This window comes from Pongo abelii, chromosome 16 (genome assembly GCF_028885655.2).
Source record: "Pongo abelii isolate AG06213 chromosome 16, NHGRI_mPonAbe1-v2.0_pri, whole genome shotgun sequence".
Classification (NCBI taxonomy): Eukaryota; Metazoa; Chordata; class Mammalia; order Primates; family Hominidae; genus Pongo; species Pongo abelii.
Genome location: NC_072001.2, coordinates 78,357,055 through 78,381,117, shown reverse-complemented (window position 1 = coordinate 78,381,117; position 24,063 = coordinate 78,357,055). Strand labels below are relative to the sequence as shown.

At 45.8% G+C, this 24,063-nt stretch overlaps 1 protein-coding gene, 1 non-coding gene and 1 pseudogene across 3 annotated transcripts in view; 1 reads left to right on the top strand and 2 right to left on the bottom strand.

The window, feature by feature from the left end:
* Window positions 1–837: 837 nt before the first annotated feature.
* LOC129050515 (stromal cell-derived factor 2-like) lies at window positions 838–18,562 on the bottom strand (annotated as a pseudogene).
* On the top strand, window positions 11,510–11,640 carry LOC112129276 (small Cajal body-specific RNA 20). Its single transcript, XR_002911683.1, has one exon. It is a non-coding gene; the product is annotated as a small Cajal body-specific RNA 20 (non-coding RNA).
* A 67-nt stretch (window positions 18,563–18,629) lies between the features above and the next one.
* PPCDC (phosphopantothenoylcysteine decarboxylase) overlaps window positions 18,630–24,063 on the bottom strand; it is a 104,954-nt gene continuing 99,520 nt past the window's right edge. Inside the window, exon 4 of one of the 2 annotated variants that reach the window (XM_063716223.1) lies at window positions 18,630–23,118. In XM_063716223.1, coding sequence (XP_063572293.1) covers window positions 23,049–23,118 — 70 coding nt within the window. In that variant the 3' untranslated portion in view covers window positions 18,630–23,048. The remainder of the gene's footprint in view (window positions 23,119–24,063) is intronic. The other variant, XR_008514220.2, reaches the window with a different exon arrangement.

Sequence of the window (24,063 nt, the reverse complement as noted above, 5' to 3'; positions counted from 1 at the left end):
ACTATGTACCCTTCCCTGTATCGTATGCCTTTATACCCAAAAGGTATCCACAATTTATTTATTTTTATTTATTTTTTTGAGACAGGGTTTCGCACTTGTTGCCCAGGCTGGAGTGCAATGGCATGATCTCGGCTCACTGCAACCTCTGCCTCCCGGGTTCAAGTGATTCTCCTGCCTCAGCCTCCCAAGTAGCTGGGATTACAGGCATGCACCACCACACCCTGCTAATTTTTTGTATTTAGTAGAGATGGGGTTTTACCATGTTAGTCAGGCTGGTCTCGAACTCCTGACCTCAGGTGATCCACTCGCCTCAGCCTCCCAAAATGCTGGGATTACGGCGTGCACCACCGTGCCCGGCCAGGTATTCACAATCCTGTACCTGGCTCTTTTCCATAGGAAAAGAATAGACCATGGAACCCAGCCCATATCAGTACACATACGACTGCTCCAATAGTTTTCCTGGCTGGATTGTGTGCCTATTATATGAACTCAACGTAATCTATTCAACCATCCTGCTGCTGCTGGACATTTAGGTTGGTTCTCATTTTTTAACAAGTTCAGGCCCAGCACGGTGGTTCACGCCTGTAATCCCAGCACTTTGGGAGGGTGAGGCGGGCGGATCACGAGGTCAGGAGATCGAGACCATCCTGGCTAACAGGGTGAAACCCTGTCTCTACTAAAAATACAAAAATTAGCCGGGCGTGGTGGCGGGCGCCTGTAGTCCCAGCTACTCGGGAGGCTGAGGCAGGAGAATGGCGTGAACCCAGAGGTGGAGCTTGCAGTGAGCCGAGATCACACCACTGCACTCCAGCCTGGGCAATAGAGTGAGACTCCGTCTCAAAAATAAACCAGTTCAAACAATGACGTAATGAACATCCTTGGAAAAGTTTTAAGCAGGTAAGTGATAGGATCAGATTTGCTTGTTTAAAATGTCACTCTGAATATGTAAGCTGCTGAAATCTGAACAAGATCTATGGAGTGTATCAATATCAATTTCCTGGCTGTGGATATTGTACTATTGTGCAAGATGTTGCCACTGAGGAAACGAGAAGGAAACCAGGTGAAGAGTACATGGAATCTGTCTGTATTATTTCTTATAATGCATGTGAATCTATAATTATCTCAAAATAAAAAATTTAATTAAAAAATTGAGGCCCGGCATTGTGGCTCACGCCTGTAATCCCAGCACTTTGGGAGGCGGAGGCAGGTGGATCACCTGAGGTCAGGAGTTCGAGACCAGCCTGGCCGACATGGTAAAACCCGTCTCTACTAAAAATACAAAAAATTAGCCAGTTGTGGTGGCGGGCACCTGTAATTCCAGTTACTCAGGAGGCTGAGACAGGAGAATCACTTGAACCCAGGAGGCAGAGGTTGCAGTAAGCTGAGATTGCGTCATTGCACTTCAGCCTGGGAGACAAGAGCGAAACTCTTGTCTCAAAGAAAAAAAAAAAAAAAGTTGACATGTATTAGGATAATTAGTATCAAAATAACAGAAAATAACAAGTGTTGGCAATAATGTGTGAAAACTGGAACCCTTCTGCACTGCTGGTGGGAATATAAAATGGGGCAGCTACTATGGGAAACAATATGGCAGTTCCTAAAACACTAAAAATAGAACTATCCTATGACCTAACCATCTCACTTCTGGGTTTACAGCCAAAATAATTGAAAACAGGATCTCAAGGAGATATTTCCACACTATGCTTACAGCAGCACTATTTATAGTAGCCAAGAGGTCAAAAGCAACCCAAGTGTCCATTGACAAATGGATAAAGAAAATGAGGTATATACATACAATGGAATATTATTGAGCCTTATAAAGGAAGGAAATTCTGACACATGCTACAACACAGTTGAACCTTGAGAACATCTTACTAAGTGAAATAAGCCAGTCCCCAAAAGACAGGTACTATGTGATTCTACTTACGTGAAGTGTCTATAGTAGTCAAATTCATAGAAACAGAAAGTAGAATAGTGGTTGTCAGGGGCTGGGGAGAGGGAAATACAGAGGTGTTAGTTTCATGGGTATAGTTTCACTTTTGCAAGCTAAAAAAATTCCGGAGAGCTCTTCCATAACAATGCGAATATAACTAACAGTACTTAACTCTATACTTAGAAATGGTTAAGATGGTAAATTTTGGCCAGGCACAGTGGCTCTGTAATCCCAGCACTTTGGGAGGCCAAGCCAGGTGGATAACTTGATGTCAGGAGTTCGAGACTAGCCTGGCCAACATGATGAAACCCTGTCTCTACTAAAAATACGAAAATTCGCCAGGTGTGGTGGTACACGGCTGTAGTCCCAGCTGCTCAGGAGGCTGACGCAGGAGAATCGCTTGAACCCAGGAGGCAGGGGTTGCAGTGGGCCGAGTTCACACCACTGTACTCCAGCCTGGGCAACAGAGTGAAACTCTGTCCAAAAAAAGAAAAAAGAAAAAAGAAAAGGGAGCTGGGCATGGGTGTGGTGGCTCACGCCTACAATCCCAGCACTTCAGGAGCCAAGGCTGGTGAATCACCTGAGGTCAGGAGTTTGAGACCAGCCTGGCTAACATGGTGAAACCCTGTCTCAACTAAAAATACAAAAATTAGCTGGGTGTGGTGGCGCATGCCTGTAATCCCAGTACTCGGGAGGCTGAGGCAGAAAAATCGCTTGAACCTGGGAGGCATAGGTTGCAGTGAGCCAAGATTGTGCCATTGCACTCCAGCCTGGGCAACAAGACAAAACTCCGTCCCAAAAAAAAAAAAAAAAAAAAAGATGGTAAATTTTATGTTATGCATTTTTTTACCACACACACAAACAAAACTAGAGGAGAGCTAGTAAAAAAAAAAAATCACTCTAGCTGCCACAAGGTTTGAAGGGGCCCTGCTAGTGGCAGGAAAGTCTCCTAGCAGGATGTTCTTTTGTCCTGATGAGAAGTGCTGGGGCATGAACAAAGGCAGTGCCCTGGATCCCCAAAGACTGTGAAAGATTGAATTATTTGTCCCTTGTAATATAATTATTCACCCACATCCTTGCCATGGTGGAGAGAGAATACTTTCCCACCTTTTGATTTTGTGTTTGGCCATGTGACTTGCTTTGGCCAGTAGGAAACTTGTGAACCTGACATGAGAAGTTTTGAAATGTGCTTGCTCAGTTGGACATGCCTTCTCGTGCTGCAGTAATCTGCCATGACAAGAACGTGCCCCATATAGCTGCTGCTCCTTCCTTCTGGGTCCAGGAATGAGTCTCCAGGAACAGGCCATAATCCCTCGGTAGCCGCTGGTCCCAGGAGAACGAGGGACATGCAGAGCAGATCTGAACTCAGTCTGTAGCTTGGAGTCTAGCCTCGATCAACCAAGGTACGATTCAATTTCAGCTGAATTGTACAGCTGACCCACAGGTCATGAGCGTGACAATAAAGGATTATTGTTTGAAGCTTCTGAGTTGTTGTGGTTGTTGTCTCATACAGCACAACGACCCATTTTATAATGGCACTTAGTACGCTTTTACAACCTCAACCATTGTTCTGCTGATAGCAAAGCTTTCCATCCAGCAATACTCAACATCCAAACACAGAAGACATGGCAAAAGCAGGGGGGAGTGCTGAGGTGGTTAAGTTCATATACAGAGTGCTGGTGAAAGCACAGGGTGAAGAATCCCTGGGGGTCACTTCCTAGATGGGAGCACAGTAGCCTAATACCTTAGCTGTAGCTTCATCAGTATGTTGGTAAGGATCGCTGTAGGAACACGTGATCAACAGCTCTTAGCATCATCTTTTTGGAGTGACTTGAGTCTTGTGATTGAAACGATTCTGTTTCTTACTGGTTGGGATTATTTAGTGAAGACACTGTTTGGAACAGATATTATCATTATCCTGTTCCTGGGCGCAGTGGCTCACGCCTGTAACCCCAGTACTTTGGGAGGCCGAGGCGGGCAGATGACAAGGTCAGGAGATCGAGACCATCCTGGCTAACACAGTGAAACCCCCTCTCTACTAAAAATATAAAAAATTAGCCAGGCGTGGTGATGGGCACCTGTAATCCCAGCTACTTGGGAGGCTGAGGCAGGAGAATGGCGTGAACCTGGGAGGCAGAGCTTGCAGTGAGCTGAGATCGAGCCACTGCACTCCAGCCTGGGTGACAGAGCAAGACTCTGTCTCAAAAAGAAAAAAAAAAAAAAAAGAAAAGAAAGAAAGGAAAGAAAGGCAAGGAAGAAAAGAAAGAAAGAAAAAGAAAGAAAGAAGTCACTACTTTATCATATAAAAAAATCAATAATAAGTCATTAATGGAAATTATAATCCAGTTGGTGTTTTCTATTTCTTCAATTATAATTTTCTTTTTTTTTTTTCTTGAGACAGGGTGTCGTTTTGTCACCCAGGCTGGAGTTCAGTGGTTCAATTATAGCTCACTGCAACCTCAAACTCCTGGGCTCAAGTAATCCTCCTGCCTCAGTCTCCTGAGTAGCTGGAACTACAGGCGTGCACTACCATGCCTGGTAATTTTTAAAAATTTTTGTAGAGACAAGGCTTCACTTTGTTGCCCACTTTGTTAATCTGGAACTCCCAGCCTCAAGTGATCCACCCGCATCAGCCTCCCAAAGCACTGGGATTACTTACAAGCGTGAGCCACCATTCCTGGCCTCATTTTCTTTTTTTAACAGGTGTTTGAATTAATATACAAATAAAGTCTATAAATAGGGCTTGGTAGATAAATCTTAAACCTGCAAGTTTCCCCTCCATCTCTTTTTGTTTTGTAATACTGTTTTGTTAAGGAAATTGGGGGATTTTATTTTGTTTTTGTTTTTTGTTTTTTTTTGGAGACCGAGTCTTGCTATCACCTAGCCTGGAGTGCAGTGGTGTGATCTCGGCTCCCTGCAACCTCAGCTTCCTGGGTTCAAGTGATTCTCCAGCTTCAGCCTCCCGAGTAGCTGGGATTACAGGCGCGTGCCACCACACCCAGCTAACTTTTGTATTTTTAGTAGAGAGGGGGTTTCACCAGGTTGGCCAGGCTGGTCTTGAACTCCTGACCTCAAGTCATCCACCAGCCTCAGCCTCCCAAAGTGTTGGGATTACAGGCGTGAGCTACCGCACCAAGCTGGAAACTGGGTTGTTTATCCTTGCAGTTTCCCAGTCTGAATTTGGTTGATTGCATCCCTGTGGTACCATTTAACACGTCTTCTGTCTTCTGTATTTAGTTATGGAGGCTTGAATAAATTCAAGTCCAGCTATTTTTTTCAAGACCACCTCCTAGATGGTGATATGTGCTCCTATCAGGAAGCACCTAACTTCTGGTTGTGTCTCATTTTGCAACATCTGCAGCCATAGATGATCATTACTTAAATTCATGAGGAATTGCAAAATAGTGACATTATAACTGTATTATTTCTTATTTTATTAAACTGCATATTTCTACAAAGTGAAACTTGCCCTCATTGATTATTTAGTTATCCTGAGAGATAGATCATATGCAAAAGACAAAACAAATATTTAATGCTTTCCCTTTATGTACCAGCTGCCTAGCATCCCCCTAAGGTGAAAAATTAGTTATTTTTAAATATGTGTGAATCAGTGGATTTAAACATGTCTGATTGGTGTCAATCCATTGCAGTTATTAATCTTACTAGTGCTCAAAAAATCCCGCCTTTGGCTGGTGGAAGTGTATTCAGATTGGCTCCTGTGTCCTTTTGACATGACCCCAGGAGTGTTTCATAGCATCCTATTTCATATGACAGGATATTTATGACTCATTCCTTATATCTCCTGTCCCCAAAATGCCCAGAGGCATTTTTCATCTGGATTGATTGAAGGTCAGTGATGGCGGGAGGTAGGCTGACTCCCAGTTTGAAGACTTACAGAGCTACATGGACAGTGATGTCACTTGCAGATGTGGGGTCGACATTGAGGTTGGGGGACCAGAGTCGTCAAAGAAGACTGAGAGGGTAGTGGAGTGAGGGCAGACATCTCTGGCCATCCCGCAGGGCCTTGGGGACTTTAGCAGTGCAACTCCAGTCCACAGTAAGGGTGATGGCAGTTGCTGCAGGTGGCCACGGGAGGCTAAAGGCAATGGTACTACGAAGGCCCCAGGCATCTTCAGGCTTCCACATGGTCCATGGCACAAGTCACCACGGACCGCCCAAACCTGGGTTCACTTTCCTCCCTTGGCGCCTGTGCATGAGAAATCTCCTGTCTTCTCCAAACATGGGTTGGCCCAAAAGAGAGATGTGTGTCCCCTTGTTACAGTCTGCTCAGCCTGCTAACATAACCCCCAGCCCCCACATACACACGCCTTTGTGCCTTCACCCCTGCACCATAAAGCACATGTACTCCATGCGTAAACACGTTTACGTATACGATAGTGTGCAGCTGCCCACTCACACGCACACACGCAGTGGTGTGGAGAAGGAGCATTGGCGGTGCGCTGTGGTCAGGAAGGCCTGCATTTGAACCTCCTTCACTAGGCCATGGGTCTCTGGACCTCAGTTTACTGATCTGTAAAACAAGATGTTGGCCTTAATGTCCCTCTGTCCCCAAGGTCCCTGTCTGTCCATGCTGACAATAAGGTTCTAAGTGTTTCAAAGTATATACACACTCATAGAAACTCTGGGGACAGCCCCTCCCAAGCCTCCCCTAGTCCCCATACCCACACATTTTAAGCAGAAAGAGCCCTATACCTGGAATGCCCAGCTTTCAGGTTGCAACTTGCTTTTTACCTTGACTACATCACCCGATGAGACAGAAATGCTCACTGGATGGCCCCCCAGGCTGGGGTACTAGGGGGCAGGTGGCTCTGGCTTGGCACCCTCCTTGGGCCTGAATTTCTACCCACTTCCACGGGGCTCCAGCGGGGACAGTAACCAGTCTGCAAGGGCAGTGGGCTCTCCCAGTTTGACTCCCAATTAGGATTTGCCAGCACTGGCCATCTAAGGCCTATCGGGGTGCTTGCAGGTTTCCTGGGGGGATAGGAAAGCTCTGTGTGCTGACTGCCCACCCCCCGCCGCCCCGCAATCCAGAGCTCAGCTTACCCACAGCTGCCAAGGGGTGCTGGATCTCAAGTGCTACTCTATATGAGTGTGTGTTTTGGGAGAAGTACTAGGGAAGAAGGGGAGGCTTTTTTCCATAGAAAGGCATGCAATGTAGTAAAAGTGGGGAAGCTTTGGACACAATCCTGGCTCAACAACTTATCAGGGGTGTCTAATCTTTTGGCTTCCCTGGGCCACACTGGAGGAAGAATTGTCTTGGGCCACACATAAAATGCACTAACACTAATGATAGCTGATGAGCTTAAAAAATTTTGCAAAAAAAAAAGTTATTTTATTTTATATTTTATTTTTTGAGATGGAGTCTCACTCTGTTGCCCAGGCTGGAGTGCAATGGCACAGTCTCAGTTCACTGCAACCTCCGCCTCCCAGGTTCAAGCGATTCTCCTGCCTCAGCCTCCCAAGTAGCTGGGACTACAGGCATGCACCACCACGCCCAGCTAATTTTTTGTAAAAAAAAACAAAAAAAATAATAATATTTTAAGAAAGTTTATGAATTTGTGTTGGGCTGCATTCAAAGCCATCCTGGGCCGCATGTGGCCCATGAGTTGTGGGTTGGACAAGCTTGACTTAAATGCTATGTGGCCTTGGCCCCTTCCCAGGCCATGGTTTCCTCTTCTGTGAAAAGGGAACCAGTGGCTGGGAAAAGGGAACCAGAAGCCGAAGTGGAAGGATCACTTGAGCGCAGGAATTCAAAATCAGCCTGGGCAACATAGCAAAACCTTGTCTCAATTTTAAAAATAAAAAATAAATAAAGAAAAAAAAGGGAACCAGAGTGACTATTTTAGGGTAGTTTTGAGAATTCGCTGACATAATGCCTATAAAGCCACAGCAGGTGTCAGCCACATAGTAGGTGTTCAAAATAGTAGGGAGCTGCTGCATTGCTGCTGTCATTATTGACTGGCCTGTTTTTCAAAACAGGGCACAAAGGTGAGTTATGGAAGCTCCAGAAAGGAATGCTTGGTTTCAATACTTAGCAAATAATAACGAAAAGAATATTAAATAATAATTATTATTATTTAAAAATAAAGTATATGTAAACATTTGAAAACAATGACCATTTATTTCTCTATCTGGAAATATGCAGACTAGTTGAATAGAGAAATCCCTTCCTAAAAATGCTGAATGAAATATCAAAAACGTGTGTGTGAAAGCACAGATAAAAGGGTGTTAAACAGGGAATCAGTCAGAAGCCAGAATAACAAAAGCATGACCCCATCAGGGTGAGCCTGCACCGGGGCCTGTGCTTTCTGAGGCCCTGGGTTGTAAATGGCCAGCGTGCCAAGCACCTCCTGAGCACCACTTCAGTCTGCTTGGCCCCAGTTCTGATTCTGGCCACTGCTGAGGTGGTGAGTGTTCTGTGGGCCTCATGTAGGTGCTGCCTCATCTTGGGCACATGGGGCCCACCCCTCCCTTCCTGTCTGAGTCTCACTGACCCCACAGGGCAGATGCTCTCGGGAATCCCCTGGACCCTTATGCATGCGCAGACCCCAAGTTCAGGGGAGTTCATGTCTGTGAGGCCACTCTTGACCAATGACTGACACAAGCAAATACTCATTGTGTCTTTTTTGTATCTCCCATTTCATAAGACTCCTTGGAAGATCCTATGGAATCAAGCACCTATCAGAGGTCCCCTTGATAATGCGACCTTGTCCCTGGCTTCCCTCTTTCTTTCTCTCTCCAGCCCTCACTCCTACTCCCTAGGATTACTTCCAAAATTAATTACACAAAAACCTTTGTCTGAGGCTTTGCTTTTAGGGGAAACAAAACGAGGAAAGAGAAGAAAAGACCTGAGGTCTGGTCCTGGGAAGTAGGTTATCAAAGATTTCTTTTCTCCCCCAAATTTGGGACTTCTCAAAAGCCAGTGCCCTAGGGGAGAAATGGGGAGAAAACAACTCAGCCACAGAAGACTTTGCCATACCCACTTAGCTGTGCTGGAGAGGTAACACAGGCTAAAAAGAAATCCAGTAAAATGCATAACAAGCTAATATTCACATAGAGAAAAGCCCAACATCATATTCCCTATGTGATTGGAAAAACACTAAGCCAAAAACAATTTTTAAGTGGATCTGAGTTGGAAGTACCCCTAGGCGCCTGGCAAAAGCAAACAAAAATCCTTTCTGGAAGAATATATTTTAAACACAGATTCAAAGACTTCCCACAAAGAATTTCAAGGAACATAAGCTCATAATTAAACATCAATAAACTCAAAAAGAAACAAACCACAAGAGCATGAGTCAGCAGAAACAACAAATAACAAGATGAGACCCACAAATACTACATAAAATAGAATATGAGATGCAGGCCGGGCGCTCGGCTGTAATCCCAGCACTCTGGGAGGCCTGGGTGGGAGGATCGTTTGAGCCCAGGAGTTCGAGACCAGCTTGGGCAATAGAGTGAGACCCCATCTCTCTCTCAAAAAAAAAAAAATATACATATATATATACACACACATATATATATACACACACACACACACAGAAAAATATATATAATATATATTATATATATTTATAAATAAATATATATTATATATTATAATATATAATATATTATAGTATATTATATATTATATATTATAATATATAATATATTATAATATATTATATATAATATATTATAATATATTATATATTATAAATATATTATATATTATAAATATATTATATATTATAAATATATTATGTATTATAAATATATTATATATTATAAATATATTATGTATTATAAATATATTATATATTATAAATATATTATATATTATATATTATAAATATATTATATATTATATATTATATATTATAAATATATTATATATTATATATTATAAATATATTATATATTATATATTATAAATATATTATATATTATATATTATCAATACACTTTATATGATATATATTATATTTTTATATTTATATATTATATAATTATAATATATAACTATATATGACATACTATATATTATTATATATATTTATTATATATAGAGAGAGACAGACGGAGTTTTGCTCTTGTTGCCCAGGCTGGAGTGCAATGGCATGATCTTGGCTCACTGCAACCTCCACCTCCTGGGTTCAAGCAATTCTCCTGCCTCAGCCTCCCAAGTAGCTGGGATTACAGGCATGAGCCACCACGCCTAATTTTGTATTTTTAGTAGAGATGGGGTTTCTCCGTGTTGGTTAGGCTGGTCTCGAACTCCCGACCTCAGGTGATCTGCCCACCTTAGCCTCCCAAAGTGCTGGGATTATAGGCGTGAACCACCATGCCCAGCTGAAAAAAATTTTTTTAAATGTTTAAAGAAGTGTAAAACAGGCCAGGTGTGGTGACTCACAGCTGTAATCCCAGCACTTTGGAAAGCCAAATGGGTGGATCACTTGAGGTCAAGAGTTAGAGACCAGCCTGGCCAACATGGCAAAACCCTGTCTCTACTAAAAATACAAAACTTAGCCGAGTGTGGTGGTGCGTGCCTGTGATTCCAGCTACTCAGGAGGCTGAGGCAGGAGAATTGCCTGAACTTGGGAGGTGAAGGTTGCAATGAGCCAAGATGGTGCCACTGCACTCCAGCCTGGGCAAAAGAGCAAGACCTTGTATGAAAAAAAAAAAAAAAAAGAATTGTAAAGTGATACTGAAAATATGGCAAATAAACTAATTAAATTAATTAGGCATATTTGAAGATGAACCAAATAAAACTCTCAGGAATGAAACTATAATTATTAAGATTTAAAACCTCAAAAGAGGTTGGGTGTGGTGGCTCACACCTGTAATCCCAGCTCTTTGGGAGGCTGAGACAGGTAGATCACTTGAGGTCAGAAGTTTGAGACCAGCCCGGCCAACATGGTGAAACCCTGTCTCTACCAAAAATACAAAAATTAGCCGGGCATAGTAGCGGGCACCTGTAATCCCAGCTATTCGGGAGGCTGAGGCTTGAGAATCACTTGAACTTGGGAGGCGGAGGTTGCAGTGAGCCAAGGTCACGCCACCACACTCCAGCCTGGACAACAGAGTAAGACTGTCTCAAAAATAAAATAAAATAAACAGTTTAAGAAATTACTAAAAATTCAGTAAAGAATGAAAAAATGGTGAAATATGAAAGAGAAGTTAAGAGACATGGAAGAAATTCAACATTTATTCCTGATAAAAACCTCTCAGCAAACTAAGAACTAAAGGGAATTCCTCAACTCAATGATGGACATTCACAAAAACCCTACATCTACTGTCATATTTTATGGTAAGAAACTGAATTCTTTCTAAGTTCAGGAAGAAGCAAGGATACCCCCTCTTAACACACCCATTCAATATTTTACTAGAGGCCCTAACCAGTGCAAGAAGTCAAGAAAAACAAATAAAAGGCCTACAGACTGGCAAAGAAGAAACAAACCTGTTTCTGTTAGCAGAATATATAATTGTCTTTATAGAAAATCACAAAGAATCAACAAAAAGCTCCTACGATGAATGAGTTAAGCAAAGTTATGGGATATGAGGTCAACATAGAAAAACCAATTGTGCCAATGGGGCTATGGGTGGCCCCTTTTCTCCTCAGTCAGGGCTGGAGGCCAAGATCAGCCTTTGAGGATTATCAGAGCTGCCACAAGCTGGGCAGCCTTGTTTTCCTACCTCAGACATTTGTAGAAGGAAAAAAAAAATCAATTGTATTCCTATAGATCAGCAATAAATAAATTGGAAATTTTGAAAAGTACCATTTAGAATTGCATAAGAAACAGATTCCTACTTTGTATAAATCTAACGAAACATGTGCAAGAGCAGTATGCTGAAAACAAAACAAAACCGATGAGAGAAACTAAAAAATATCTACATAAATGTTTATAAAGTAGAAAAATCAACATGGTTAAGTGACAAACTCTTCCCAATGCAATCAACAGAGTTAATGCAATACCAGTCAAAATCCCATCTGGGTGCCAGGTATGGTGGCTCACACCTGTAATCCCAGCACTTTGGGAGACCAAAGTGGGCAGATCACTTGAGGCCAGGAGTTCAAGACCAGCCAAGTGATCTGCTCTGTTGCCCAGGCTGGAGTGCAGTGGCATGATCTCAGCTCACTGCAACCTCTGCTTCCCGGGTTCAAGCGATTCTCCTGCCTCATCCTCGAGTAGCTGGGATTACAGGTGCACACCATCATTCCTGGGTAATTTTTGTATTTTTAGCAGAGGCAGGGTTTCACCATGTTGACCAGGCTAGTCTTGAACTCCTGACCTCAAGTGATTTGCCTGCCTCAGCCTCCCAAAGTGCTGGGATTACAGATGTGAGCGACTGTGCCCAGCCTTAGAAGTAAATTTATAATTTAAATAATTTAAATGCTTATGCTGCAATGGGAGACGAATCAAATATCAATAATCTAAGCTTCCACCTCAAGTAGTTCAAAAAAGAAAAGGAAATCAAACCCAAAGTAAGACGAAGGAAATAATAAAGATAAGAGCAGAAATCAATGAAATAGAAAAAAACAACAATAGGCTGGGCGCGATGGCTCAAGCCTGTAATCCCAGCACTTTGGGAGGCCGAGGCGGGCGGATCACGACGTCAGGAGATCCAGACCATCCTGGCTAACACGGTGAAACCCCGTCTCTACTAAAAATACAAAAATTAGCCGGGCGTAGTGGCGGGCGCCTGTAGTCCCAGCTACTCGGGAGGCTGAGGCAGGAGAATGGCGTGAACCCGGGAAGCCGAGCTTGCAGTAAGCCGAGATTGCACCACTGCACTCCAGCCTGGGCGACAGAGACAGACTCCGTCTCAAAAAAAAAGAAAAAGAAAACAAAAAAACAACAATAGAGAAAATTAATAAAACCAAAAGTTGGTGTTTTTTTGTGTTGTCTTTTGAGATGGAGTCTCGCTCTGTCGCCCAGGCTGGAGTGCAGTGGCGCGATCTCGGCTCACTGCAAGCTCCACCTTCCGGGTTCACGCCAGTCTCCTGCCTCAGCCTCCCGAGTAGCTGGGACTACAGGCGCCTGCCACCACGCCCGGCTAATTTTTTTTGTATTTTTAGTAGAGACGGGGTTTCACCGTGTTAGCCAGGATGGTCTTGATCTCCTGACCTCGTGATCCACGCGCCTCAGCCTCCCAAAGTGCTAAGATTATAGGCGTGGGCCACCGCGCCCGGCCTTTTGTTTTTTGTTTTTTGTTTTGTTTGTTTTTGAGATGAAGTCTCACTCTGTCGCCAGGCTGGAGTGCAGTGGCGCAATCTCGGCTCACTGAAACCTCCCTCTCCCAGGTTCAAGTGATTCTCCTGCCTCAGCCTCCCGAGTAGCTGGGACTATAGGCATGTGCCACCATGCCCAGCTAATTTTTGTATTTTTAGTAGAGACGAGGTTTCACCATGTTGGCCAGAATGGTCTCAATCTCTTGACCTTATGATCTGCCTGCCTCAGCTTCCCAAAGTCCTGGGATTACATGTGTAAGCCACCGCCCCTGGCCCAAAAGTCGTTTTTCTTTTTTTAATAATCAACAAAATTGACAAGCTTTAATAGACACCAAGAAAAAAACAGAGAATACACAAATTGCCAAAATCAGCAATAAAAAAGGGGACTTCACAATAGACTATTTACCGAAAAACTACTGCTAACTTAATACTTAATGGTGCAGACTGAATGTTTTTCTCCTAAGATAAGGAAAAAGGCAAGGACATTCTCTCTCCCCACTGTTATTCAACATTGCCCTGGAATTTCAAGCCAGTGAAATCAGGGAAGGAGAAGAAAACAAAGGCATGTAGGTTGGAAAATAATAAGTAAAAATGTCTTTAATTGCAGAAGACATGTATGTAGATAATTCTTTGGAGGGTATTTTATTTTATTTTTCTAGCGATGGGGGTCTCACTATGTTGCCCAGGCTGGTCTTGAACTCCTGAGCTCAAGTGATCCTCCCACCTCAGCCTCCCAAAATGCTGGGATTACAGGTGTGAGCCACCACACCTGGCCCTGTGGAATGCACTTTAAGTACTCATAGAACTAATCAGCAAATGTAGCAGGGTCACAGTATGCAAGATCTATATATATGATCAAAAAACTTCTCACAAAGAAAAAAATAGGAATGATTTCACTAGTGAATTTTAAAACAGTTGAAGAATGAACTCCAATTCTCCATAAAGTCTTCCAAAAATTAGAAGAGGAAAGAATACTTCCCAACCTATTCTATGAGGCCAGTTATTATCCTGATACGAAAACCAGAGAGACATCACAACAAAAACAGAAACAAAAATTCTACAGACCAATATCCCTTGTCAATATAGATATAGAAATCTTTAACAAAATACTATCTGAATCCAGCAACATATGAATAAGATTGACCAAGTGGGATTTTTCCCAAGAATGCAAGGTTGGCTGGACTTATGAAAATGAATCAATCCAATGCACCATATTAGCAGAATAAGGAAGAAAACCACAAGATCATCTCAATGATGCAGAAAAAGAATTTGACAAAATCCAACACTCTTTTATGATAAAGACACTCAGCAAACTAGGAATAGAAGGGAATTTCCTCAACGTGTTAAGGTTCACCTATGAAAAACCCAACACCAACTTCTTACTTAATGGTGAAAAACTGAAACCTCCCCCTAAGATCAGGAGCCGGAGAAGGATGTCCACTCTCACCACTTCTACTCAACATTGTACTGGAGATCCAATCAGGGCAGTTAGCCAGGGCAATTAAAATTTAATTTCAAATCCCACTGAAATTGGGATGGAGGAAGTAAAGCCATCTCTATTTGCAGAGCATATGATCTTGAATGGAGAAAATCCTAAGGAATCCACTAAAAACAACTACTAGAACTAATGAATTCAATCAGTTTGAGGAGTATAATATCAATATATAAAAGTCAACCATATTTCTTTATGCCAGCAAGGAACAATATAAAAATGAAATTAAGAATGCAATTCTATACAATAGCATCAAAAAGAATAAAATACTTACTGTTGGGAGAAAAGCTGAGTGTTGGGACAGAAGCTGAGCAGGGCTTGGAACATGTCTGCGGTCCAGGGTCTAAAACCCCTGGTGGCCTCTGGAATGTGTCTAGATTTTCTGGCTCCTTGCTTCTAGCACTCCCATTATCTCAAGTAGCCATATGTTTCAAAGAAAATGCTAAACCATCACAGCTGTAGCTCATTCGCTTGATACACTGCTTCCTTTCAACCCCCACATCCTCAACACCTGTTTCTTTGTTTGATCACCAATAAATAGCCTGGGCTCCCAGAGCTCAGGGCCTTCCCAGCCTCTGTATAGTTGGGCCCCTGGTCCAACTTTCTCGCTTGTCTTTTCTCATTCGTTTGATTCTGCCGGACTTCGTAGCCCCCACAGCCTGGTGTTGGGTCTGATCACCCCAACAACTTAGGAATAAAATTATTTGGCTGTTTATTGTGTTGTATTCTTTGAGAGTCTTTGGCCATAATTAGTCAAAAATCTATTAAAAATGAGGTACCTGCGGAGAAATGAAAGTAGAAAGAGAAAAGGTTAGGATGCAACTAAAGCTCTAAAAAGGCCCCCCTACACTGAAGTTTCCCAGCATCTCAAAAGAGTCTTAGGACTCAAGGATAAAGCAGATCATGAAATAGCACACCTAATAAATAACACAGAGGCTAATAATAAAATTCTTTCTTTAAAAAAAAAATCATTTTGGAGGCCTGACATGGCGGCTCACACCTGTAATCCCAGCACTTTGGGAGGCTGAGAAGGGTGGATCAGTTGAGGCCAGGAGTTAAGAGACCAGCCCTAGCCAACATGGTGAAATCCTGTCTCTACTGAAAATACAAAAATTAGCCAGGTGTGGTGGTGGGCACCTGTAATCCCAGCTACTTGGGAGGCTGAGGCAGGAGAACTGCTTGAACCCGGGAGGCGGAGGTTGCAGTGAGCTGAGATTGTGCCATCGCACTCCAGCCTAAGCGACAGAGCAAGACTGTCTCAAAAAAAAATCATTTTGGAGAAAGAAAATTGGGGTAAAGTCATGAAGTTTAACAATCCAGGATGCCAAGCTCCTGAGGACTAGAAGTTTCCCAGCTAAGAGGGATGTCCCCTCAGTGTGTCTTACCAGTGAGAGGTGACAGCGTGCTGGCAGTCCTCACAGCCCTCGCTCGCTCTGGGCGCCTCCTCTGCCTGGGCTCCCACTTGAAGAGCACTTCAAGTGCTTCGCTGTGGGAGCCCATTTCTGGGCTGGCCAAGGCCGGAGGTGTGGAGGGAGAGGCGAAGGCGGGAACCCGGGCTGCGCGCGGTGCTTGCGGGCCAGCGCGAGTTCCGGGTGGGCGTGGGCCTGGCGGACCTCGGAGCGGCCCGCCGGCCCCACAGGCCCCGGGCAGTGAGGGGCTTAGCATCTGGGCCAGCAGCTGCTGTGCTCAATTTCTCGCCAGGCCTTAGCTGTCTTCCCGCGGGGCAGGGCTCAGGACCTCCCCGACGAGCACCGCCCCCTGCTCCAAGGCGCCCAGTCCCATGGACCACCAAAGGGCTGAGGAGTGCAGGCGCATGGCGGGGGACTGGCAGACAGCTCCACCTGCGGCCTGGTGCGGGATCCACTGGGTGAAGACAGCTGGGCTCCTGACTTTGGTGGGGACTTGGAGAACCTTTATGTCTAGCTAAGGGATTGTAAATAAACCAATAGGCACTCTGTATCTAGCTCAAGGTTTGTAAACACACCAATCAGCACCCTGTGTCTAGCTCAGGGTTTGTGAATGCACCAATCAACACTCTGTATCTAGCTACTCTGGTGGCAACTTGGAGAACCTTTGTGTCCACACTCTGTATCTAGCTAATCTGGTGGGGAGGTGGAGAACCTTTGTGTCTAGCTCAGGGATTGTAAACGCACCAATCAGCGCCCTGTCAAAACAGACTACTCGGCTCTACCAATCAGCAGGATGTGAGTGGGGCCAGATAAGAGAATAAAAGCAGGCTGCCGGAGCTGGCAGTGGCAACCAGGTCCCTTTCCACACTGTGGAAGCTTTGTTCTTTCACTCTTTGCAATAAATCTTGCTGCTGCTCACTCTTTGGGTCCACATTGCCTTTATGAACTGTAACACTCACCGCGAATGTCTGCAGCTTCACTTCTGAAGCCAATGACACCACGAACCCACCGGGAGGAATGAACAACTCCAGACGCACCGCCTTAAGAGCTATAACACTCACCACAAAGGTCTGCAGCTTCATTCCTGAGCCAGTGAGACCACGAACCCACCAGAAGGAAGAAACTCCGAACACATCGAAAATCAGAAGGAACAAACTCTGGACACGCCGCCTTTAAGAACTGTAACACTCACCGCAAGGGTCTGTGGCTTCATTCTTGAAGTCAGTGAGACCAAGAACCCACCAATTCCGGACACACCAGTATGAATAAAAAGCATCCACCCTGTCACCAGCAAGTCCTCTACTCAGAAAGAACTGACCCAAGTCTGGGAAAGCAACTAATTCAAATGTGCAGGGCTGGAGCTTGTGAACACAGCCACTGTTTTCCATTGCACATTTTCATCTCAGTAGTAACGTGGCCACTCCCGGGGAAAGTGCGGCAGGGATCCCAAGGTGAAGCAGCACAGATGTCTACAAACTGTGTAGTGATAGCGGCTCAGATCCTCCAGACTCCTACCCCTGCATGGTGGCCTCCTGCCTTCAACAACTCACTGGGCCTCATGATGATGCCTTCCATGGCTTTCCAGTCATTGCTCCGGTTTGGCTAGGCCAGGCCATGCATCTCTTTTTGCCCACTGATGGGTCCACCATATCGTTCTCCTGTGACAGACAGCAGTTCCTCAATGGAAGAATGTTTGAACCACCCCTCACCATCTCTCACCCAGTAAGGCCCGTTACAGAGCATGATCCAGTCATCCAGGTGACTACCTTCACCTTCCTCACCAAAAGCACCCACTTCCTGGTTTTCAGAAAGGTGTGGAGGTTTCAGCCAGTGTTGACATGTGTCAGCCAGATGGGCTGGCAGCACTTGATGGGGGTTCCCCTCTCACCGGCTGTGGTGATCTTACCTATGTTTTCCAGTAACTGTTGCTGTCATCCATGGAGGTTACACCTGTCACTGACTGCTGCCCAACACCTGACCCATAGAGCACATCGTGTGACTGCAGTTGGACATTGTAGCGCATTTTGAGTAGCTTCACCATAGAGCCACCAGTAACAGCCAGATTGGACGCTCCCACAGTGCTCTACAAACCCCCAAACAGCAGTAGCGGAACCACAGCCATCCTAGCTGGATTCGGAGCCCAGATCTTCCAGAAATAAATTTTTTTTAAAGAAAGGCAAAACATACTCTGAAAACTAAAACATTTGTTTAAAGAACTTAAAGATCGGCTGGGCCCCGTGGCTCATGCCTGTTATCCCAGCATTTGGGGAGGCGAAGGTGGGAGGATTGTTGAGCCCAGGAGTTCAAGAACAGCCTGGGCAACATGGTGAGGTCCATCTCTACAAAAAACTAAAAAAATTAGACGAGGGTGGTGGCATACACCTGTAGTCCTACCTACTCAGGAGGCTGAAGTGGGAGGATTGCTTGAGCCTGTGAAGTCAAGGCTGCAGTGGGCTGTGATTGTGCCACTGCAGTCCGGCCTGGGCGACAGAGTGAGACCCTGTCTCAAAAAAAAAAAAAAAAAAAAAAAAAAAAAAAAAAAAAATTGGGTAGCACAGTGTCTCACACCTGTAATCCCAGCTACTCGAGAGGCTGAGGCAGGAGAATTGCTTGAACCTGGGAGGTGGAGCTTGCAGTGAGCCAAGATCACACCACTGCACTCCAGCCTGGGTGACAGAGCAAGACTCCATCTCAGGGGAAAAATATTACAAAAATTACCTGGGTGTGGTGGTGCTAGTCCCAGCTCCCTGGGAGGCTGAAGCACAAAAGTCCCTTGAACCTGGGAGGTGGCGGTAAGCTGAGATCGTGCCACTGCACTCCAGCCTGGGCAAGAGAGCAAGACTCTTATCTCAAAAAAAAAAAAAAAAAAAAAAGAAAGAAAAAAAGAGAGAGAGAGAATCTGAGCTAGATCAGCATTAGACCTCTCAACAGCAATATTAGAAACTAGAAGTTTATGAAATAATGCCTTAAAGTTGCTGAGGGAAAATCATTATATACCCAGCCAAAGTATCAACCCAGTGTGAGGGTAGAAAATAGACATTTTCAGACCAAAAAAAATTGTCTTCCATGAAAACTTCCTCAGGAAGGAACTGGAGGATGTGCTCCACCCTAGAAGGGCATAAACCAAGAAAGAAGAAATGGAACCCAGAAAAATCAGAGATCCATAGAGGAAAGAGAAGAAATGTTGTTGCAGAATGTTGGCAAAGGGAAGCCTCTGGATGACGATTATGCTGCTGATCTGGAAAGCTTCTGGCTCAGATGGAGGCAGGAGAACTGAGGGCTCCAGAAAGGGTGTCTCAAGGGAAAAAAAAATTAAGGAACTGGAACTGATAGTGAAAATCAGTATTGAGAATCATCTTACTAGGCTTTTGCAGAAGATCTAATCATGGGTCAAAGAAAATAAGCAAGTGAAAAAAATGAGACAATGATTAACCCTGTGGGGGAAAGGAGATTGAAAAAGATAGTATATTAGTTGTTTCAGCCATAAACACTTTTTAGTGATTGTGAATGTAACCAAGAGTTGTGGTGGTATGATATTGAAAGGAGAGGAGAAAGAGTGTGAGTGAACCTCCTCTGTCACAATAGGGAGCCCTAGAGACAGCATCTAATTGGACCTCTCGGGAGATAATCAGAATTGAAATCAATGCTTTATTTAGGGAGTAAAAACCAGAAGAAACAACTGAATAAGTTGAAATGGCTGCTTTTGGCGAGCAGGCTGACGTGGGGTAAAGAGCATGCTATTTTTGTTGTAATCCTTTAGCATTCTCTGACTGTAAATACTCTGTACACATTATTTTGGGGAATAAAAACTGACCAGAAGACCTGTGAGGAGAAGCCATGACAACAATAAGGCTGTTTCCTTTTGAGATTTTCCTGTCTGAAGCAATTCTCCTTTGGAAACTGAGCAAACAACCCCTCCCCGTTTTTTCCACTGTCTCATGAAGTGCATTCTCACTCCTATAAATAATCTTGGGAGGCAGGTATTGATAAGGGTTCTTGGTGCTTTGTGAAATATTAACTTGCATGTTGGTGACTCAGAGCAAGACTCTATCTCAAAGGCAGGACAGAAGTAAAAATTCCCACTTTTAAAAATTTTATTATTTTTTTTTTCAGAGACAAGGTCGCACTCTGTCACCCAGGATGCAGATCAGTGGCCCAATTGTAGCTCATTACAACCTTGAATTACTGGGCGCAAGCGATCCTCTTGCTTCAGCTGCCCAAGTAGCTGGGACTACAGGCGGGCCCCACCATGCCCAGCTAACTTTTAAACTTTTTATAGAGACAAGGTCTTACTGTGTTGCCCAGGCTGGTCTCAAATCTCCTGGGCTCAATCTGTCCTCCTGCCTTGGCCTCCCAAAGTGCTGGATTAACGTTGTAAGCCACTGCACCTAACTGATATTCCCTTTTTTTTTTGAGACAGAGTCTTGATCTGTTGCCAGGCTGGAGTGCAGGGCGTGATCTCGGCTCACTGCAACCTCCGCTTCCCGGGTTCAAGTGATTCTCCTGCCTCAGCCTCCCAAGTATCTGGGACTACAGGTGCGTGCCACCACGCCCAGCTCATTTTTTTTTTTTTTTTTTTTTTTTTTTTTGAGACAGAGTCTCGCTCTGTTGCCCAGGCTGGAGTACAGTGGTGCAATCTCGGCTCACTGCAAGCTCCACCTCCCGGGTTCATGCCACTCTCCTGCCTCAGCCTCCCGAGTAGCTGGGACGACAGGCGCCCACCACCATGCCAGGCTAATTTTTTGTATTTTTAATAGAGATGGGGTTTCACCATGTTAACCAGGATGGTCTTGATCTCCTGACCTCATGATCCTCCCGCCTCGGCCTCCCAAAGTGCTGGGATTACAGGCGTGAGCCACCTCGCCCGGACTTTAATTTTTATATTTTTAGTAGAGATGGGGTTTCACCATGTTGGCCAGGACGGTCTCAATCTCTTGACCTCATGATCTGCCTGCCTCGGCCTCCCAAAGTGCTGGGATTACAGGTGTGAGTCACCGTGCCCGGCCTAATATTCCCATTTTACGCACAAGACAACATAGACCTCAAAAAGGGAAGTAACTCTCCACAATCACACAGCCAGTGAGTGGCAGAGCTGGAGTCCTGACTCCCTTTTCTGTTTTCACACAGCTGGCCTTAGGCCCAGGAACCTCTTGGCCTTCATGCTTCCACCTCCCTCTCTCCCAGCTGATCCCACCTTGCCTTCAGACACTTTCCACAACGTCCCTGGCTCTGAGCCCCACCCGGAGGGGATCCTTAATATGAGCTATAGGCTGAGCCCATGATCTCGTCACAGACTGAGTTCTCATCCTGATCACTCGCTAAGCCCTGATCCTGCCACAGAATGAGTCTTGGTCCTGGTCCTAGATAAAGCTCTGAACCTGGTCATAGACTGAGCCCTGATGCTGGTCACAGAATGAGCCCCAGCCCCTTGCCACCAGTTCCCTTAATAATGTATACAATTAAACACAAGTCAGGCCTGGCACAGAAGACATGGAAGGCTGGGTACCATCCCTCTCCAGTATTGCAGAAATCCTGTCTCAGGGACAGAACTGGTGCAGTTGTGGCCTAGCTAGATGCTCTGGCGTCGTTTCCCTCCATCCTCCACCAGAATTTATGCCACAGCTTGTGCCCATTCATTTCTGTCCCCTCCCGCTGCCCTCCTTGTGTGGGTGGGGGTTTGGGCAGCCCATGGTAATAAGCATGGAGCAGGGGTTGTCTCTGATGTCATTCTCGCTCAGAACGAAGCATTCCAGCATGGACAGCACTTGTCCTGGCTCCCCTGCTATATAGAACTCATTGTTCCCCACCCTAGACCCTTACCCTCACCCCTTGCCAGGCCAGCATTCTCCAATATGATTTCCAGGAGCTTCCAGAATGCTGGCTTGTTACAGCTGCTGCCCTGCTCTTAGTGACCAGCATCTCCTTCAAGCAGTCCTCTGTGTCAGGTGGGAAGTCGGGCCGACTTCTGACCACTCTCAGCTCGTCAGCCCAGGAGAGGTGGAAGGTCAAGGGAGGGGCAGGCAAGGTGCTGGAGCTGGGCATCTTGGAGGAGAGAAAGCAAGGAGGCAGAAGGAGACAGGTGTCAGTGTATCACTGAGTCATAAAATGTCAGGGCACATGGGAAGTGGAAGGACTGGCTCTCCTCTGCTCTCCCTTGCTAGACAGCTGGAGAATTGAGGCCCAAGATCCTACAGTGATTTAGGAGAAGAATGGAGCCTCACGTGTGGATTCCTGGTACCAAAGAACAGCAGATCCCATAGCTCCAGAGGCCAGAGGAGGACCTTAAGGGAAGGAAGACCTTCCTAATTATCTAAGTTGCCCAGCCCAGAGACCTCTGGTTGGAGGGGCACGGGGCTGTGAGTTCCCCATCGCAAAGGGACTGTAGCCAGCACAGTTACAGTATGGCTGTGCAACCCAACCCTGCCGGGGGTGGAGATTGGTTGCTTTCTTGGCCACGTTTCCTTTTGTGGGTTTGGAACCCAGATGTGCTCCCCGCATGGGATCTTGGGGTCCCAGAAGGGCCTGTTCTCCCTTCTATGCCCCCCAGATCTAGCACAGTTCCTCTGGGCAGCTCTGCCGCTGCCGCTGGCTGGCCACAAGGCACTCAGGACGTAGGAGGCATCTAGACCCACAGTCAGAGTATGTATTTGGGGAGGGAAATTGGGAGAGGGTCCAGCCGAGCGGAGGCTGCTTATTGGAGCAGACTGGGTCTGAGAAGATCATGGTAGACAGGTGGGGACCTCGCCCTTCTCCAAGCCAAGGGGGTGGGCTGTGGTTTTCAGGCGCTTGGGCCCCTGCCTTGCTGCCATGCCCCAATCCTGAACTCTGCGGCCCACACACCCCACAAAACCAAAGCCGGCTTTCTGGGCCCCAGTGGCTGTGTCTCCCTGGGCCTATTCTCTCCCCACCCGGGTGGTTTACGTGCCTCTGTGCCATGAAGCTGGCCACTCTTTGAAAGCCGAGGGTTGCGGGGTGGGTTCCTCAGGAAGTGGGTTTGGACTCGGAGTTACTGTGAAGGATGTCTGTTAGGGAGAGCTCTTGCAGACAGCGCCTGGAGAAGGGAGGGTAAGGAGGACAAACCGGGCAGAGGGAGAAGAAGTCGAGCTGCAAGACAGGCCCAACCCCAGCCTCAGCTGCCTCGCTGGGAGCTCCGAATGACCTGTCACCGCCCCGCACAGGGCTTAAATAGCCAGGCCTGAATTAGTACCCAGCTGGATTAGTCGTTGGATATGAGGCTGCCCAGAGAAAGGCATGGGAGGCCGAGGCAGAGGAGGCAAATCTCTGCAGCTGGGGGCAATCCCTGGAGAGCTGAGCACTCACGACCCTCCCGCCGCCAGGGCCAGTCCTTCCTGAGGTACATCTGGACATCATGTCTCTGGGTGTACTGTCCTGGGTTTTAGTGGGCTTTTGAAAGACGCTTGTTGAATAAATGAATGCATAAATGAAATAAGCCCCTCACACATGTTGGCCTCACTCTCCTTATCTATTGAATAGGGATAATACTTTCCACACTCATGCTGTGAGGGCCAAGCTCGTTGTAAACACCAAGTGCCATGGGCCTATGAGGCCTCCCCATCTCTCCTTCAGCTGAGGCCCCGAGGTTGGGGCTAGGACACGGAGGGGTGGGGTGGGCTTGGCAGTTTGTGGTTGCTGCTTCAGGGGAAACCACAGCTGCCTCTTGCTGGGGCAGTCAGTGAGGCCCAGGGGAGGGGAAGACAAAGGACAGGTGGCAGGTGAGGTGGGCCAAGAGCTAGCAGTCAGGAGCAGGTATCCGGACAGCCTCTTCACCTCAAGGTCCCTCCCTGTCCCATCCTGCAGGAGCAGCATCTACTGTATGCTACAGGAGGGGCTGGCTCAGTCACAGATCTCTGAGCAACAGGACAGAGCAAGAGCTGAGTGACCTTGGGCAAAGAGCCATCCCTCTCTAGCTCTCCCCTACCCCTGGGAAAATAGGGACAATTCTTGGGTTTGAGAAAATTCATCCATGATGTCATCA